Source organism: Pyrgilauda ruficollis, unplaced genomic scaffold, assembly GCF_017590135.1.
Source record: "Pyrgilauda ruficollis isolate IOZ18807 unplaced genomic scaffold, ASM1759013v1 scaffold71, whole genome shotgun sequence".
In the NCBI taxonomy this organism is placed as follows: Eukaryota; Metazoa; Chordata; class Aves; order Passeriformes; family Passeridae; genus Pyrgilauda; species Pyrgilauda ruficollis.
In genome coordinates, this window is record NW_024528933.1 from 460,872 (window position 1) to 479,400 (window position 18,529).

Genomic DNA, 18,529 nt, shown 5'->3' on the forward strand with positions numbered 1-18,529 from the left:
TGTTTCAGTTTCCCATTGATTGTATCGAGTGGCAGAGAGTTTTTTCAAAGAGACAGAAGAATTTTTGGCATCAGTTCTCACTCTCAGGCTCATGGATCCTACAAAGCCCTTTAATTTATATGTTCATGAATGAAAATTAATAGCTAGTGGAGTGATAACACTGAAATTTGGACCTCACCAGAGACTGGTTTCATACTACTCTGTACAACTAGACCTGATTTTATTAAATCAGTGGCAACAACAATTGATGGTAGAAATGATGGTAACATCTCTGTGATAACATATTTAAGAAGGAAAAGAGAAGTCATTGTGCAGATATATCTGCAGCCAGGGAAGAGCCAAGTGAGAACACGTGAGAGGAACAACTCTGCAGACACCAAGGTCAGTGCAGAAGGAGGGGCAGGAGGTGCTCCATCAGGTGCTGGAGCTGAGGTTCCCCTGAAAAGTCTCTGATTTGTATCCTCACAGGGTATTGAGATGAATAAGAGTGGAAATTGCTTAACTCTTGCCAGGGAGAACTCTTTAACTCACAAGACTAGGCTTGAAATGCCATACTGAAGTTTATGAAGGACTCTACCCCGTGGAAGAGTGACCCATGCTGCAGCAGTCTGTGGAGGATTTATCCATGGGATGGGTAAGTCCCACTTACCCATGGACTTTTCACACTGGAGAAGTTGATGGAGCACTGTCTCCCATGGGAGACACCCCACACTGGAACAAGGGAAGGAGTCCCCTTCCCGAGCAGTGGGAGAAAGAACGTGTGATGAACTGACCATAACCCCCATTCCCTGTCTCCATGCACTCACTGCTGGGGGGGAAGGAGGTAGAGCTGGGAAGGAGGGAGGAGTGGAAATAACATGTTTTTAAGGTCTTACTTTACTTCTCATTATCCTGCTCTGATTTTGTTAGTAATATATTCAGTTAATATCTCTAATTCAAGCCTGTTTCATTCATAACAATATTTCATGAGTAGTCTCTCTCTATCCCTATCTCAACCTATGAACCCTTTGTTGTATTTTATCTCCCCTGTCCAGCTGCAGAGGAAAGTGAGAGAGAGAAGCTGGTGAGTGCCTGGCATACAGACAGGGTCAATCCATGACTGGACTTGGATTCAAATTGAGCTTGCTGCCACCACAAGAACCTGACACAAAGCGAAGATGGTCACATAATTGCTTTATACTTAACTGATTGCTAATGCGGTGTTTCCTGTCAGGCCAGAAATTGAGAACACTGATTTCAGTGAAGTTACTCCCTAATATCTCCCTTGCACGTGTGATCAGACTGTCCTGGCTATGGCTGGGGAAATCCAAAACAAGTTCTTTGAACTTAGTCATTACACAACTGTAAACAGAATAGAGAATTTGACTTTATTTCTCTAATAGCAGCATTTCCTCTAGGGGCAACACCATTGTGAGGAAATAAACCCCTAAACACTTCCTTTTAGGTCTTTAATGAAGAATTTTCCACTTTCAATGAATTTCCTTATGTGTCCCTAGAGACCAGAAAAAAAAAAAAATTACCTTCTATACTGTAATATTGTGCATAGCCAAGGTCCCTTTTTGCATTTATCTTCTGTTGTTATTACTATGTTCCTTTGAGGTGACCAGTGGTGAATTATAAACTGTTTTATATTGTGTTCTAAATCATGCAGCCCTTGGTCTTTGAGATATTTCCTATTGGTAAGAGGGTTTAAATGTTTCTATCTAAAGTGCTTATTTTCAATTTGATTTGTGGTTAGAAATTAACAAGCCAATAAAACCTCAAAACAGGCACATTTGACTCAGGCTGCTTGGCATTTGTTCATCCTATGTAGCTAACCAAAGAAAGCCAATCCAGACATAGTATTCTGCCATTAGATCCTGGCAGCCAGAGTGGCATTACAAAGAAACTTAGACATACTCCTTGTTGCATGTGTAAGATCAGCTGTAGGCTTATTTTAACTTTTTGGCTCTGGTTCAGGCCATTGTAATCAGTATCTGGCTTGGATCAAGATTGCCTATGATTTTTTTATATTTTCTGCATAAGAAAAAATCTCAAATATAGAGAAATACAGACTGATGATACATTTAAAATGCACAGTGGTTTCACTTGTAGCCAGTAATATCAGCTTTTTCAGTTCATTGCGTATTTTGAAATATTTGAAAACAAGGCCTATTTAAGAGTCAGTCAGACTTGTGTCACAAAATTTAAACTTCAAACAGAAATTTAAAACATCTGTGTTTAAAATATTGAAGACAAATGTATCCAAATGAGCTGGGAAACAGTCTTCTTTTTTGTGGCATAAGACATATCTGCTTTGTGTAAGAAAACAATACAGAAAGGCAGCAATTCCTTTCAGTTGTGTGTGGAATCACAACAGTACAGCTATGAAATACAGCTCCTGTTAGGTCAGATGTAATGTTGCACTAACACACCTACACTCTATACACAGCAGTATACTGAGCAGAAATGTTGACTTGTGTCCCATGTAAGTCAGGGATCTGGGATCTATGCATCATGTGTCTCAGCTTGATGCAGGTGTGACTCAAGACATCTGAACACGGGAACTGGTGCCTTTCAGGAAGCCTACAATTGTATCAGTTATTTCAGCACACATAAAAAGTGCAAGCATTTTTAGTATTGCAGGAGCTGACTACATGAACATTCAGGCTGTTAAACACCTCTAAGAACATAACTTAAATGTCTCTTATTTTCCAGCAGCTGAGCAATTATTCCCTGGTAAACCTTGTTTAAGCAGCACTTGTAGAAAATTGCCTTCACCTTTATAACTTTGCAGTTCTTTAAGCCAGTGTCTTTGCACATTCATATGCACATAATTACATCCATCTGCTATAATGAGATCAAAGAATGTTTATTTTAACTGTTAATCCAAAATTAAGTCAATAGTTGCACCAGTTTGTCACTTAACAGCTCGAGCTTGTTCTTTGATTCCATTCCTGTCAGCCAAAGATTATATTTGGAATTAATTAAATTTTTATATTTTTAAATCACAGCTGTAATTGCATCTCAACCCCTTCAGCTTGAATACAAATGCTGCGTTTGAATTTTTTTGTTGTTTAAAAATCAATATTGCTTCACAACTGACTAACAGTAAAAAAACCTCCTTTTCTTTTCCAAATTTGAGCATGAATCAGCAGATGTTTCTGAGTAATGATTAGTCAACTGAGTGGTCTCAGTTAAGTTAGGTAAAAAGATATTTAGAATGCATGAAGTTAGGTAATAGAAGCATTTTCACTGTGACACTGGTATGTGTTATAAGAAAACAGCTTGTAGTGATTCACTCCCATTTTAACTCAAGAGGACAAATTATTTTGTCCAAATACATAAGAAATAAGTCAGTATAGAAGGACTCCAGAGAACAATCCAGCTCCATTCCTTCCAGTAGCATCCCAAGCTAGGAAGATGATGCTCTGTTCAGATATGTCCTGACACTGGAAGCACACTGCATTAAGCTCGGTGGTGGTCCAGCTTTTCTGCCCTTGCACACAGTCCTTACTCAAGAACAAAGTTCTAAACTTGCCAGAACCAACTTTGGTGCGTTTATGGACTCAGCAGGAGTTCTTATATTTGCTGGCTTGCCTAATGCAAGGTTATTAGAACATATGTGAAGTTTCAGGTATACACATCAGGATTTTAAAACATGGATATTCATATACATGAATATTCATATACATTTCAAGTCACGTTGTAACTTGTGTGTTTTTACAAATTGTATTCATCCTTTTCAATTCTCAGTACTGATTTTATTAATTAGGGCTTACAACATCTTTAAGAAAAGGAAGATGCAGCTCAGTAGTTTCGAAGGAATTATTAAACCATGCTAAACTTTGGACAATGTGCGCTCATTTCCGAAACGAAGATAGAAATCGTGGTCTTCTGGAGAGGTCAAATGAGGATATCAGCTCGAGGACTCGGCGCGCCATCTCTTGGTGACACTTGGGATGCCCAGGAAGGGTGCTCCATGGGTGTGCGGCATCTGCTCGCGGGAAGCATTTCTCTGCTGTGTCCAGTCACTGGGCCATCACTGCCATTGCAAAGACTGTCAAAATACAGTTACCGAAAGGACTAAATCAGTTTTAGACGTGCTAAAAGTTACTGCCGGCAATTTTTCACGATTTTTTGGCTGCTGGATTTACTCATCTCACGAACGTCAGCACCGTGATTTAGGCATTCACAGTAAATCATTCCATCTCCACAGTGGCATATTCCCGTGGCAGGAATCCCCACGTTATCTCCCATATACGGACGAGATACGGAAATGTTTGAGGCTGTAGCCGTGTTTTAGGAGACTCAGCCCGTTACAGGTGGAAATAGCACCTGGCGCTACAAACGCGTTGAAGAACCCGTTTGTTATCTCCTGCCTGCTGCGTGCCCAGCACCACCTGCCGACCCTGTGCAAGTCGGGCATTCCCTTGCTGTCCTCCTCTCTTTGTTTGTGCAAGGGGGTTCACGGGGGGCTTTTCGGAGAGGTTTGTTGGTACGGGCCGCGGGCAGCGGCCATGGCGGAGCTGCCGCCAGGGCCCGGCGCCGCGAGCCGCGGCCAGCAGCGGGACTTTAAGGGCGGGCGGGGCGGAGGCGGGGCCTCGCGGAGGAGCTTGCGCACCATTGGCTGTCGAGCGGGGCCGGTGCCGCCCCCGGCACTTACTACTGCGTCCCTCACTGTGTCAGGCAGGAGCTTGGTGCGCATGCGCGGCGGGCGCTGCGCTGGCCGGCGGGGCTGAGTCGAGCGCTGGGGCTGCTGCGGGCGGGGAGCGGGAGTGCCGGGAGCCGGAGCCGCGAGCCGGAGCCGGCAGCCGCCGCAGCCGGCCGGAGCAGCAAAACAGAGGATGCCTGCCGCTCGCTCGCCGCTTCTCTGCGCGCCCGCCATCTCCTCCACGTCCTCATGAATTAGGGCTGCGCGGTGGGGGTGGGGGACGGCAGCGAGCGCCCCGGCGACAGCGGCGCCCCAGGCATGGCCGGCTCGGTGAGTGAGTAGCGCGGGTCTCCTCCAGTCCTCCGCCCCGCGCTGCCCGGCGGGAAGGTGCTGGCGTGACCGGGAATTTATCTTCGCATGCGGCTTTCCCTGCCTCCCGCTGCTCCCGGCGGCGCGGCGCGCGCACGCACTTGGAGGGAGCCGTGGTCCTGCCGCCGCAGCGCGGGCAGCGAGCGCGGAGGCGCCGAGGGCAGGACGGAGCGTTCCTGACAGCGGGCTCCGGGTCGCCTCCCCGCGCTCTCCCGGTGACACCGAGGGCTGTCCTACGCCCTCGCCTGTGGGGCCGCTTTTTTGTTGTTGCAGCGGTGCCTTGCTGGTTTTGCCAACTCTCCCCCAACCAAATCCTTTCTGCCGTGTTTATGGTACGGCTGTGTCCGTATGTCCCGTACTGCCCGCGGTGGGTCCGGTTCTCTCCGGCCGACAGCCCCATCTCCGCTTGTTGGGGCGCTCACCGGCCGCTCCCCGCCTCTTCCCCCGCAGTGTGCCGTCCAGGTGAAGCTGGAGCTGGGGCACCGAGCCCAGGTCAGGAAGAAACCCACCGTGGAGGGCTTCACCCACGACTGGATGGTGTTTGTCAGAGGGCCTGAGCACAGCAACATTCAGCACTTTGTGGAGAAAGTCATCTTTCACCTGCACGAGAGCTTCCCCAGGCCGAAAAGAGGTAGTGGGGTCTCCCCTGGGATGAGCGCTTGGAGGCGGCCCGGAGCGGGCGCAGGCGGTGGGTCTGTGCCGGTCTCGGTGGAGAACAAAAGCGGTCGTCAGTGCGGTGGTGGGCTGCCGGGGCTCTCTCCCGCCGCTTGTAGGGCTGACCAGGGTCGGGAGGGGCTCCTCTCTGCCCCTTCGCGCACTTGCTGCCGCGGGCATGTCCACTCCCCGTTGCCTGTGACCGCAGAGCTTGGTCCGGCCGTGGGTCTGGGTCCCGACTCCTTCTGGTCCCTCGGTGGTGGGTGGCACGGAGTTAGCTTCTGTCCCAGCGTAGGTCCTTACTGGCGATTTTTGCCCACGTGTTACTTCCTTCTGGCTGGTGTTGTTTTCTCCCGATGTCCTGTATGACTGGAAGTAGGGATGCCTGTGCATGTGTTGCTGTTCCGATTTTGGTACTGGTGTTTGGATTCCTTGAACACCCTGCCTGTTCGTCTCCTGGGTTTCATCTTCTCGTGAGTACATAAAAAAGTCTCAGAAGGTGCATTTGTGGTGCATTTGTACCCATACAAGTTTGGCTGTGAGACGTGTTTTTGTGAGACATGAGCCTTTTGTTTTCAGATCTGTTTCCTAAGCCTTTGCTTGTCTTGATTATTGTAGTGGGATTGGTTGAGGTAACAGTACAAATAAAAGAAGTGAGCAGGCTTATTTATCTCTACAGACACAATACTTAAGCGTTATCTTTCATTTGATCTGTTATCTTTATTGGCATCTAGTACTTCTCCAGTTCCTTAAAACAACATTATCATAAATTGTGTCTTCTTGGAGCTGGGGGGGATAAATTGAATGTTCATGGAGCAAAAGACAGGAAAATTTTGAATGTTGAGGTAAAAAAGCTTTGCTTTGTGGTAGGATGAAAACATATAGTTTGATTTAATGTTTCTCAGTTGGAAAATACCAAGCTGTGCCTTTTTTTGTATTAGTGACCATGTTTTCTCTAGAATACTTTCCTTCTCTTAAGCATCAGACTGTAAGAATTATTTCAGCTCCAGAGTTTATCCTCTGAAGTACAGGCTATCAACTCCCTTTTATTTTCATACCATCAGTGTATTTTTTTGGTCTATTTAAATCTGTGCAGTACTACACAAACGGTTTTCAGTGAATTGTATGAAATAAAATACTGCAGCCTTATTGTTGAATTAAATTGCCCAGCATGTCCTGGTGAGGCTTCCTCTTGCTTTCTTCTATTTCTTGTGCAAAAAACATGACTTTAAGTCAATCTAAATAGTTTGGCAGAAAAACTCCTGAGAACAGATCTAATAAGCCTAAATAGCTGAGATAGTATTATTCATATTCAGTGAATTAGATGACGTATCATTAAATCAGTGGTAGAAAGTGTGCTTAATACTTAAAGCCTGATCTGCATAGGGGTTGTTGGTGGTCCTCTCTGCTTTTATTATCTCTGCTATATTTATTTACTTGCTGAAACATGAATCCCTAGCTTCCCAAATTTGGTTGCTAGGTGTGATGTGGAGCTTGCTAATAAGACTATAGTTCAGGACTATTGCAAGTGAGGGATACATCATTTGCTACTTGCTTTGTGTCTCCAGCTGCTGAGCTCAGTTACACAGTCATTTAAGTAACTGTGTAAGAGTGTTTAAGTAAGAGTGTTTATTTTGGGGTTTTGTTTGTATGCATCATTTTCATGATGTGGCAACTGCTGGGAAGCATGCCCTCTTGTATCACCTGGGAGGGGACTTCTTGTACAGTGCTTGTACCTGCCTTGGATTGTAGGATCTGCAGCCACTCTCATTCTGCAGATTATAACCTGGATGGCAGGCGCTCCATTAACTTCTGGGTGTTGCTTAGCCTCCTGAAACTACTGATGCTAAAGAAGTTTCAGGTCCTTGAAATCACATTGGGGGAATGATCCATGTGTGAATTACCTAGAATGTTTTCTGCCATTGTAAAGTGTTTAAAAGGGTGGTGGGAATGTGTGTGTTGTAAGTGGTAGCAGTTTGTCTTTCTACTTTAGAAGTACTGTTAAAATTTTTGACAGAAGTATTCTAAGGTGGTTTTTTTGGTCTCTGTAAATCAGTGCTACTAGTTTGGTTTGATACCTCAAGTGGTGCATATTTAATAGGAATGATATGCAAGTTTGAAGTGTTAGTCAAACTACCTGTTTTCACTTTGTCTGCAGTTATATACTTTATTATTTTAGCATACGATAATTTACTGCTTTGAGATACTTGGTAATTTCACAAACTTTTCCTGAGCCATGGGTTTAGCAATGCTGAATTTAGGTGTATAAGATTAATCAAAAGCAAGTACTAGTATACTGGCTAGCCATAATAACACCTAGTTGTCTGGTAAGTGTTCTTTTTATCTCTGATATGTATGAATGTTAGGAAAAATTTTAGTTCATTGGGTCTACCTGTAAAGCTCATGGATCAATTTGAAAAGAATAAATCAACAAGCTAAGATAGGTGTTATTAACTCATAAAGTATTTCTGTTACTAGATCATTTTTTATTAGGGACACAGTAATTCCAGCTACCAGGGGAGGCAAGGGAGATAAATTATTGCCAGTTCATTTGCTTTGCAAATTTATGAGAATAGCTGGATAAACTGTCAGCTTGCCAGCTACAACTATGGCTTTGCTTATCTGTTTATGCTAGAAATTTTGGAAATATTAGATGTTGGCAGTGAGTTTGCAAAGGTGTGTCTTAAGTGTTTGTTCTGCTAATAGTTGCTACAGAGCAAGCAGGGTCCTGTATCCCAAAGTTGCATTAGTTTTAAGGTGGCAGCATTACTTGGGTGGTGTTCAGTCACTGGAGTGCAGAGCAAGTTGGTTTGTGTGTGTTGGCAGGATGGAGGGATGATAGTGACAAACAGGGGACAAAGTGTGGATAAGCTTGAATGATCTAATAAAATAGTATTCTTCTTCTTTCAGTCTGTCTCACCTTAAAATTCTGAGCATGAGACGGTGGTTTTATTGCTTTCTGTTTGTCTTATGATGACTGAGTGCCCAAGCTTATCCTTGCAAGGTGAAGCATAGAGGAGTGTGCAGTGATTTGTCCTTTGTGCTTCATCCCGTTCAATGGCCTGCTCTGCTGTCTGATTTCCATGAGTAGTTTCATGGGGGGGTGGCTACAGGACTGGTAGTCACATTATAGAGAGTAGTGCCCAGACTCAATTTGGAGTAGTATTTGTAAGACAAAAGCTCACTAGGACAGTCAGGCCATCACAAATGCTGCTATTTGCAAATCTTGTCTGCTGATATATATTGGTTGAGAGAAGATATGGAGAGTTTTTAAGGTTCTACTTTTATTTCAAAGCATGTGCTGCCTATCTTTCATCATTCATGTGAAGAAAATCAGCCTGTGTGTAGAAGTGAAGTATTTTAAAGCAAGTCTGTGAAGCAAGGTTTGTCATCAGATTGTGGTTAATTTTGATCCACTGCTATACTGCCTCCGAAAGAGGAGCTGTTGTTCTTGCATCATAATATGTCTCATTAATTGCATGGATGCTAGGCAATGTAGAAGTATTTTCTTCTCCTTGCCCAAGAAGAGCTGATGCTCTTCAACAGTTGCCTGACTTACTCTTTCTCTTACAGTATTTCAGTTGGATAAGGAAACGTATTGCTTGTGTTTTGATGACTCGTAAGCACACCTCAAAAGTGGCATTAGAACTAGTGTGTTCTGAGTAGTTAAATTTCTGTTAATCAGTGGAACTTTTTGACAAATTAAATTTTTCCTATTTAAAAAAAAAAAAAGGCTGGGCAGTGTTTCTGTGCTAATAGCTTAGTCAGTGTGAAAATGTTGGTTTGGTTGCTGGAATGTTGTAACTTTAAAAGTGAGAGATGTTGCTTTTCTCTGCAGAGCCGAGAGCAGTGCTGCTTAGTGCACCTCTTAGCTCAGTAAGTTTTACCATGATATGGCAAAGTGGTGGAAGTAAAGGTGCTTGGTGTTCTAGTACAGGAAGGACCAGCTCCAGTTGTCTTCTAGAAAGTTCACATTTCCAGCATTGGTTGTTTTCATGAAGGTAGTCTGTTAGTACAGAATGAGATTTTAGTGAATCATAACAGTTTGAAATATATTTATTATACTGTTACTGTAGAAGATGCCTTTTGCTACTCTTTTAAAATTATTTTTCCTTTTCATGATTTTTAACTGAAAAAAAAAAACCTTTTTGTGCTCCATTTAAAGTCAATGAGAGTTTTGACTCTATTAATTTTAGTGAACTGAGTGATGTGAGGATAGGGACTCATAAGCAGCTTCTTCCCAGATGACTGAAGTTTTCCTTTCAGACCAGCTAGTGCAGGCAGACCATGAAGATTACTAAACAGGCAATCAGTTTTATGATGTGCATTTTATTAGAATATTTAGTTACACTTGTAAGAACTTAGATCAGTTTTAGATCTGTTTTCTTTGCTTTTTTTCCCCTCTTAAATTTGCCTGAGCCTAACCATCTAAGTATGATAGGCACACAGGAATTTTTTTTTCATCAATCTAACAGATACAGGTTTCATACTGCATCTTTTAGGTCAGTTCTGGCTCTTAGCTGCAAAATGGTCACGTGAAATGGCTGATAACTAGTGAAGAACTTCATTTGTTTAACAGGACACTCTTGAGACTTAATCTTGCTACTACTGAGTATGAAGGTGAATGGCTTTGAGAATACACATGTGGTTTTAGGTGCACTTTCTAATTCAGCCAGTAGCAATTCAAAAGGGCATTTTGCAGACTTGAAAGAAAGTGCAAAGAGTTTCAATTTAGGGAAGCTATCATGTTTTATATTTACATGAGTGACATCAGAAAATAATTGGTGGTTTTGATTTTAAGATACTATGTGTACAGAAAACCCAGTTTCTAATAAATAATTTTGCCTTGTTGGTGTGATTCAAAAAATAATCACATTCAAAGCCAATATTTAGGCTTTATTTAGATGTAAACAGTGTGGGAAAAACTGGGAAATAATTCGGCTGCTGCATCCTCCATTGTCAAAAACTTTTCTAGTCTATTTGCACAGTTTTTTAGGTGGTTTAGTTGTGTGAATTGTGTTCATTGTGTGCTTATTTTAATTTAATTGGAGGGATGCTACTCCTACCTATATTTGTTCTCCCTGTAAGCATGTTTCTACAAGGGCAAATGCTGATTTCTGTCCAAAACTGTCAATCAGTTCTGATTCTCTTAAACTGTAAAAGATGAACATTGGTTATTTCACATTAGGTTAAATTTCTATAGCATTTAGTTGCTGAAAGAGTTTTTTAGTCTTAAGTAATTCTAGTTACTTCTTACTAAAGCTACAATATTAATATTTATTGATTGTAGCTCTTTGAGATTTTTAGATGGCAGGAAGTAGTTTCAGGGCTGTTGTATAAAAGATTTTTTTGGATAGCTGTACAATACTATTTTCTTGAAGTAGAGAAAACCAGATTATTCTGTGTAAGATCAAGATTTTAGGAAGATGAGGGAGAAGATATCTCAGTATTAAAACTGGAGTTAGTTAAATTTATTTAAGAAAATGAAAACAGGTGTGTTGTTCAATAATTATTTTTATGACTCTATTTACATCTGTACAGTTTTTATCCTTAGAAAAATAAATGTGTTAGAAATGTTTAAACCATGTATTATTTACAGTTACAGGTTAGGCGATATAAGCTGCAGTCATAAATCTGTTAAGGTTTAGTTAGTTGTGAAATGTTGAACAAAGATCTATTACTGTACTTTTTGTGATACTGTTTAAGTATGAAGGCTGTTCTTGTAATGATGTGCAGTATGGTTAGGATTCAGTTTTTGTGTGTTGGGTTTGATTTTGGGGCTTTTTATAGTTTTTCATTCAGGTTTTGGGGAGAAATGTTGAAGAGGATTAATCTGTCCTTTGTTCTGGTAAAATCTGTAAAAAAGACAACTTGATACGTTCGGGTGGCAGCCTGAATGTAAAGCTTGTTGATGCTTGCAATAGCTGGGGAAAACACAGTTAATTTATACACATACAATCCAGAATTAGATCTATAAGCTGCTGAAGCTTTACTACATTAATTTTTGTGAGAGTCTTGTGATGAACACCTGCAATTTTAAACCTACAGAATTTAGTTTATCCTCTTTCTTACCTTCCTGCTGGTGATTGACAGACATATATGAAGACAAAGGAATAGTCACATTCTAACAGTTATATACGTTTGCATGAAAATTATGATTTCTCATCTTGTCATAAAACACTTAGCTTATAATTCAAGATGTTTGCTTTTTGTATGCTTACTTAAGTATGTGTGCAGGAATTGATTTTAAAATTAAATCTATTTATATATGCCATCAGAGCTCTTATCAGTATCTTTGGCTTAATTCTCTCCCTTCCTTGCCAGGTATGGGCTGTATCACACTGCTAATCCTGTGCCAAACTCCTGCACTGACTGTGGCTTTCTAGAGGAGTGCACATTTGTTTCTTCGAGCTCCCTGGGTGAGCCCAGTGTGTCTGTATGAGTTTGATTTTCAACTTTGTGCACACTATAGTAGCAGAGGTCTTGGCAGCTATAACGTCATCTAAAAGATAGATCAAATGTAATTTCTTTTAAATGCAATTCAGACATGTTCTGAGCAGCTGATGCTTACAAATTGCAATTGAATGACGGCAGTTACTTGTCCATAATTCTGTTTAAAAAAAAACATGACTATACATGGTAGGATGTATGTATTTTTCATATACCTTGGTATACACCTTGGTCATAAAGATCAATATTGGCATAGGTGTTTCTATTTTCAAATGTTTATGATAACAAGGTGAATTATTACACATGGAGCAAAACAAGAGTAGAACTGAATGAGCAGTGTGAGGTGGGTTGGTTTTGTTGATGATTCCTATGATAGGTTGTGGTTTGCAGTAAATCTAAATTTACTATTTGCAGTTGCTTTTCTAAAGCTTGTACAGAAAAATTCCACCCAATTCAGTAGGACATTAATTGTTCTTCTCTTTCTAGATAGAAGTAATGTGAATATAACATATATCTTGAAATAGACAAGGTGTAGGCTTGTAGGGGAAATTGAGGACTATGTATACTTAGTATACTTTCTTGTATACTTGGAGGAAGACAATATTTTACCTTTCGTGTGCAAACTTAAGGGCAAGTTATCCAAGAAGGAAAAACATAGAGATTCAGTGTAATCAGAACTATTTGATGTTGTGGGCTAGAGACTAGCAATCATGTTTTCCATTGCCTGTGGAAAAATGATAGGTCCAAAAATGTTTGCTGTTTCTTGAAGCAACCTTTCATGTAATGAATTTTGATTGATTGGTATTAAATGGGTAAGTGAAGTTTCAATTCCTCTTGTTATCATGTACCAGGCTCTATAATATATACACGTTTCATTTTGCATAATGTAAATTCCAGGCGAGTATTTTAATGAAGAACTTGGTAAAAATAATTTACACAATGGGAGTTTGTGTCATCACAGCACTGGCACCATGTTTTACTGAAAAGAAGGAGAGGGTGGATTAAACCTGAAATCTTGTATGCTTTCTGAACGTGGAGATGCACAGATCTGGTATGATATTCCAGGGCAGGTATTTGTAGTTAGGATGATGCCAGATGATGGATTTTTTTTTTTTTTTGACTTGTTGGGTATTTTTTGTTTTGTTAGTTTTCTTCTTCTTGCCCAGCCTTCTTACAGCACAATGTAATGCTGGATACTCTTAGTGTCTTAAAATGACTTAGTATGGCTACAAGGAAAAGCAAAACTATGTGAAAGAGTAAAGTATATTGAAATTGTACAGTCTTTGACTTGTTTCTGTGGAAAGGTCTTAATGAGTATTGCTTTGAAATAGCTCTAACAAAGTGTTTGTTTAAATATCACTAAACATAAAAAACTGAAAAGCTTTCATGTTTAAAAGTGTTGTGCACCCTTGAAATATTTTTTTAGGTGGTGGTGTGTTTTGTCTCTATGGCGTAAGCTTTTGCTAGAGGAAAAAAATGGACACCAATAAGCAGAAGATTAGTTCTTTTTAGCCAGATCCAATGCCAAGCCCTTTGCACCCAAAGGTTTGCACCCAGTTGCTGCCTTTCACTGGAGGAATGCTTAGTAAGTGGAGGTGCTGTGGAGAGTCTGTGTCCTGTGCACAGTGTGTGCTTGCTTGCTTTGTGTCTCACAGGGCTTGGGGGTTTTGTTTTGCTGAGCTCTGGCCCAGCAGGCACTGCATTCCAGCGCTTGCCTCCTCTGCAGCACAGGCAGCGTACAAGGGAGTGACCCAGTGGACAGGCTGACAAGGATGTGGAGGTGGATATCTACTGCCAGTGGATAACTCCGCATAGGATCCACACTGGAGTTTTTAAGAAATGGGGAGGAAGGCTGTGGAATGGTTTTGTTGTGTTTGAAGACTGAATGTGGAAAGTATTTATGTAGATTGTTCCCCAAATTTAGTAGCTGACAAGAGGATGGAAGTGCAGTTGAACTAGTTTTGGACAAGGTCAATTAACTATACCAAGAAGTTCTCAACAGAGAAATTTCAGATGTCTAAAAAATAACGAGCATTGGTCTGAGGAATAGCAAGGAATAAAGAGATAATTACAAGAAACAACAACCCCAAAAGGTGTGTTTTGTAAATGTATTGCTTTGTTTAGTCTTTCCTTTAGAGGCTGCCAAAGTAATCTTTGTTTGCTGTACAGAAATCAGAAGACACAGTTCTTGTAAATTTCTCTGTAATATTGAAGGCTCCTAATCTATTTTGTTACTACTATTAGTGTTATGTCTCTTAGAGCTGCAAAGGTCTGCTCCTGTCTGTGATAAAATTCCTGCACTGTTAAGACTAAATATTTTTGGCATTCAACTTATTTCCTTGCCTGGCTGTCAGTAATGTGTCTGAAGTGTTTTTAAGTGTGTGGCTTCTGTGAGTATTGTAAATGATTCCATTTGTGTAGTAAATATTCTAAAACAAAAGGTCCCAACTTAAATTTGGTGGGGCTTTTTTTGGCCCCTTTCCGTTGTGCTGTGTTTTAGCCCATTTCTGCAGCATATTGCTGTGATGTCTTTTCAGCAAAAAGTATTCTACCCGTAACATATAGTCTACTCATTATTCATTACAGTTTAGGTTAATAGAAATGACAATATAGCCATACAGTTGCATTATCCTTCCTATTTGAAGAGTAGATGTATTTCAGGAGGACTTCTCTGGCTGTAATTTTTTTTTTTTTTTGAGGTTGGTCTGAACATAAGATTCTTTTGCTTAAGAAAAAGGCAATCACATAAATGTGTTCCCTATCTCGTGGTCTTAAACTCCTCTCTGTGTGAATAGGGGCAGGTAGGCAACCGGTCTCTGTAATTACCTAGTATCCTTTCTTGTAAGGAGAGTGGCTTTTATCATTCTCTGCATAAGTTATTCCCTAGGTAGTTCTTTAAATAAAAGATATTACAGCTGACTTAAAAATGCTGTAAGGTATTTGTGTATAAATTACTCTGAAGCAACTCCTTCCAAGCTCTGTAAGTGCCTTTGGCAGTCGTGTGCAAATGCACCAAGACCAGCCCTTGAACCTAGATCAAATAAGGCAGCCAGCATTAGTAAAATACTTGTTTGCTTCTTCAGGCATTGCTGTCCCATCCTAGCACTGCCCTTCTAGTGGGTATTGCCTGGAAACTAAATACAAACAAATCTGTTTCTGTGAAGCAGATCTACATTAGGTTACTTCCTTGAATTTGTATATGATCTAATAGAGGCAAAGTCAAACAATCGCGGCAGACCTTGCAGGTGTTGAAACAAAAGTTCAGTTGTATTAGATTACTGACCTTGGACTGCAGGGATATTTCCTTACATTTTTGTCTTAATGCCTGAACTGAAATTTGCATTAGTTGAAATACTAATAAACTACTGAAGATTGACATTTTAAGCGTACAATCAAAAATAGCTATTGTGTTTCAATATGGAATATTTAAAATGTGGCTTGGGCTTATTTGTGGTTTTTTTTTTTTTTTTTTTTTTTTTTTTTTTTTTTTTTTTTTTTTTTTTCTTTTTTTTTTTTTTTTCCCTTCTTTTTTTTCTTTTTTTCCAATTTGTATTTAGGAGTAGTTTAAATCTGGGAAGTTGTCAATGTGTGTATTCTAGACAATAAAAAATTTTATATTTTGGTTTCAGTTCCTTCCTTTGTAGTCTGTCCTTAGATCTAGATAACAGTATTTTCTTGGTTAAAATCTAAATTAACCTCTGTTTTTTAAAATCAGTTTTATAAGCATTTGATATGTATGTATTGTTTTAAGTATAGACCATGCACACAATCTGTACATGTGTTTACCTATATTGTAATTTCATGGAGTTTGTTTTGTGATTTTGGAACCTAATACAGTGATTAGATCAATTGGCTTGCCTTGAAACTTCAGTCTCTTAATCTAGACTCAAAAAATTTCTGGAATATCCTTTTGCTGAACAGTTTTATTCTGAAATAAAGAAAACTGACATGTGTATCTTTGCATGAAAAACACCAAAGGAAAATAATGGTGATTAAGGCTGGCATGCAGGATAAGGCACTGAAGATAGGGCTTCTTCTTCCTGCTCCCTGGAGAGAGATTTCTTGCATTCATTTTATGCAGCCTGTTGTACTGTACATTAATACTACATAGCTGGTGTCTAACCCACTTCTGTAATTGCTTTCACAAAAACAAAGTGGGGGGGCATATTGGGGGCCCAATGATTTATCTGCAGTTTAGGGATACATTATGTGCAGGATGCCTCCAGCAGTGGCCAGGTATGGGATTGAAAGGGTTTTTGCCATTTTAGTTGCCAAAGTTAAGAAGAATGGACTTCATAAAAATTAGGGGAAATTCTAAATTATTATGAGAAGCCTGGTTTGTTGTTTTTTTTTTTTTTTTTTTTTTTTTGGGAGGTGGGCACCAATCAGGAAAGGCCAAATATTAAAGGTTACTCTCTGTCTTTGGTATTCACTTTATTGGCCAAACCATTTGCTAGAGATCACCAGGTTGCTACTTATTCTTAAGAGGATGGATTTAGAATGAAATTGTCATTGTCTGTTGGTTTTTGTTTTCAGTTTGTTTCAGTGGTTTTGGATTTTGCTAATTTTCTGCAGCGCCTCTAGAATGTGCATTAATTCTGTGAGGAGAAAAAATGTGACGTGGGTGCATGTGCCTCATTTATACAAATTATGTATGTACTCATTTATACAGCCTTAGAATAGAGAGTCCATAATTCTGATGTAATATTGACTCTGTGTTTGCATTCATACTGTGTGCCTGTGCACAGTAGGAATTACTGGCAAAAATTTTTTAGCCTTCGATCAAAAAACAGCAGACACTTAAATAGCAGGGAGTTTAAAGATATTTGCATTTTTTGTGTGTCTACACCAATGTGAATTATATTACTCAAATAGTATTCTCTTTGGGCAATATGAAAGTTTCTCTCATGTAAAGAAAAATAGTAATCAGTTTTCAAATTGCTCAGTTGAATCTCTTCGAAATTCCATGTTAGAAGGCAAAAATGGTGTTGGCGTTATTTGAAGGGATTATAGTGTTGTCGCCTAGCCTTCCTCAGAGATTTTTCATGGTATCAGAAACCATGTTGGTACAGAAACAACCGGCTTCCCCAGCTTAAATGAGGGGCAGACCCTTCCATATTAAATATAATAATAATAATAATAGTGCAAATGTAAAATACACCTATATAAATTTTCAGGTTCTTGTCATTGCTGAATCTCTATGTAATTGTTACTGATAGTATTAGTACCTTAAAGTGCCTTTGCTTCCTCTGCAGACTTAGGCAGTTTCTGCATTTCCCTTTACACATTGATTGTTTGTCACCCCTTTCTATGCTTCCACACAAGAAGAGGTGAGAGCTGAATGCTCAAGGAGGAGAATATGCTTCCCTACTTGCAGAAAGTGCTGAGGAATCAGGTGTAGTATGCCTTATGCCCTTTTTCTCAAGGTGTCTGTATCTTTGCCTTCTTTGAAGCAGTGTCGATTTAAACCATTGCTGTATCTTATGTGTGTTTGTTCTAAGTCACTTTCAAACATAATCATCCCAGTGTTAAGGTTTTGGTGTGTTCATGTTTGAGCATGTGGGAATTGATATGCCTTATTTTCCTTCTTTGCCTTCTGGAAATTAGATTTTTAGCGCTGCCCTAAGATGGCTTTGAAGCCCTACAGGCAAGCTGGAATATCAAAGGGCTGCAGGAATTCAGCCATAATTGTTTTATGGCTTGCCAGAAATCAGCCCTATTTGTATAGGTAGCATAGAAAATAGCTGTGATTTAACAATTTGGTGCGATTTATATCCACCATAAAAATAATAAAAAAAGTTAAAGGGGTATTTTGGAAGCAGGAACTAAGCTGTAAATGCTAATTGCTTCTCCATTTTCTCAAAGCAACAAAAAGGAAACAGGGTTTAGAAAGCTTTCTATTGAAGAAAACTTAAAAAGGACCTTGTCTACTTTGAGGATATTTAATACTGTACTTGCACTGTGAAATTGCACCTTTTTTTTCATTTAGTGCATTTAGATCATGGTATCCAAAATGTGCATATTAATATGAACTTATTTACTAGTAAATCAGAAGGAGAATTCTTGCAAATTTATGCAGCAGTATGAGTAAGTAGTCCAAGTGACCTCACTTCTGGAATATTTGGATTAGTTAATTTTCTTTTGTGAGTGTAAGCTTGATGCCCTTACTGTCTTCTGGAAGTCTTGCTCCAAATTACTTTCCATTTGTGACTGAAAAGTTAAGAGTGCCAAGCAGAAACTGTAGTTTGATATGTTCTTGGTTGCTTGGGGAAGCTCTCTTGGAAGTATTGGTACTCCTATTTGGAAACCAGGGGTTAGGAAGCACTGGATGCCTACTTGGCTCTACTGGGTACGTTAAACATGTGAATATATATGTAAGGTAATCCCGGAGCCCAGTGTAGGGGAGTGATGTAAGGAAGAAAT

The 18,529-nt window shown here is 40.0% G+C and overlaps 1 protein-coding gene across 6 annotated transcripts in view; it reads left to right on the forward strand.

Annotated features, from left to right (window-relative positions):
- Positions 1–4,698: 4,698 nt before the first annotated feature.
- MLLT3 (MLLT3 super elongation complex subunit) overlaps positions 4,699–18,529 on the forward strand; it is a 117,679-nt gene continuing 103,848 nt past the window's right edge. For all 6 annotated transcript variants that reach the window (XR_005956684.1, XR_005956685.1, XR_005956686.1 and 3 more), the window contains exons 1-2: positions 4,699–4,963; positions 5,453–5,633. Coding sequence is in view for 3 of the 6 variants with exons in the window: in XM_041485567.1 (XP_041341501.1) it covers positions 4,952–4,963; positions 5,453–5,633 (193 nt within the window). In the remaining 3 variants the exon portion in view is untranslated. The remainder of the gene's footprint in view (positions 4,964–5,452; positions 5,634–18,529) is intronic.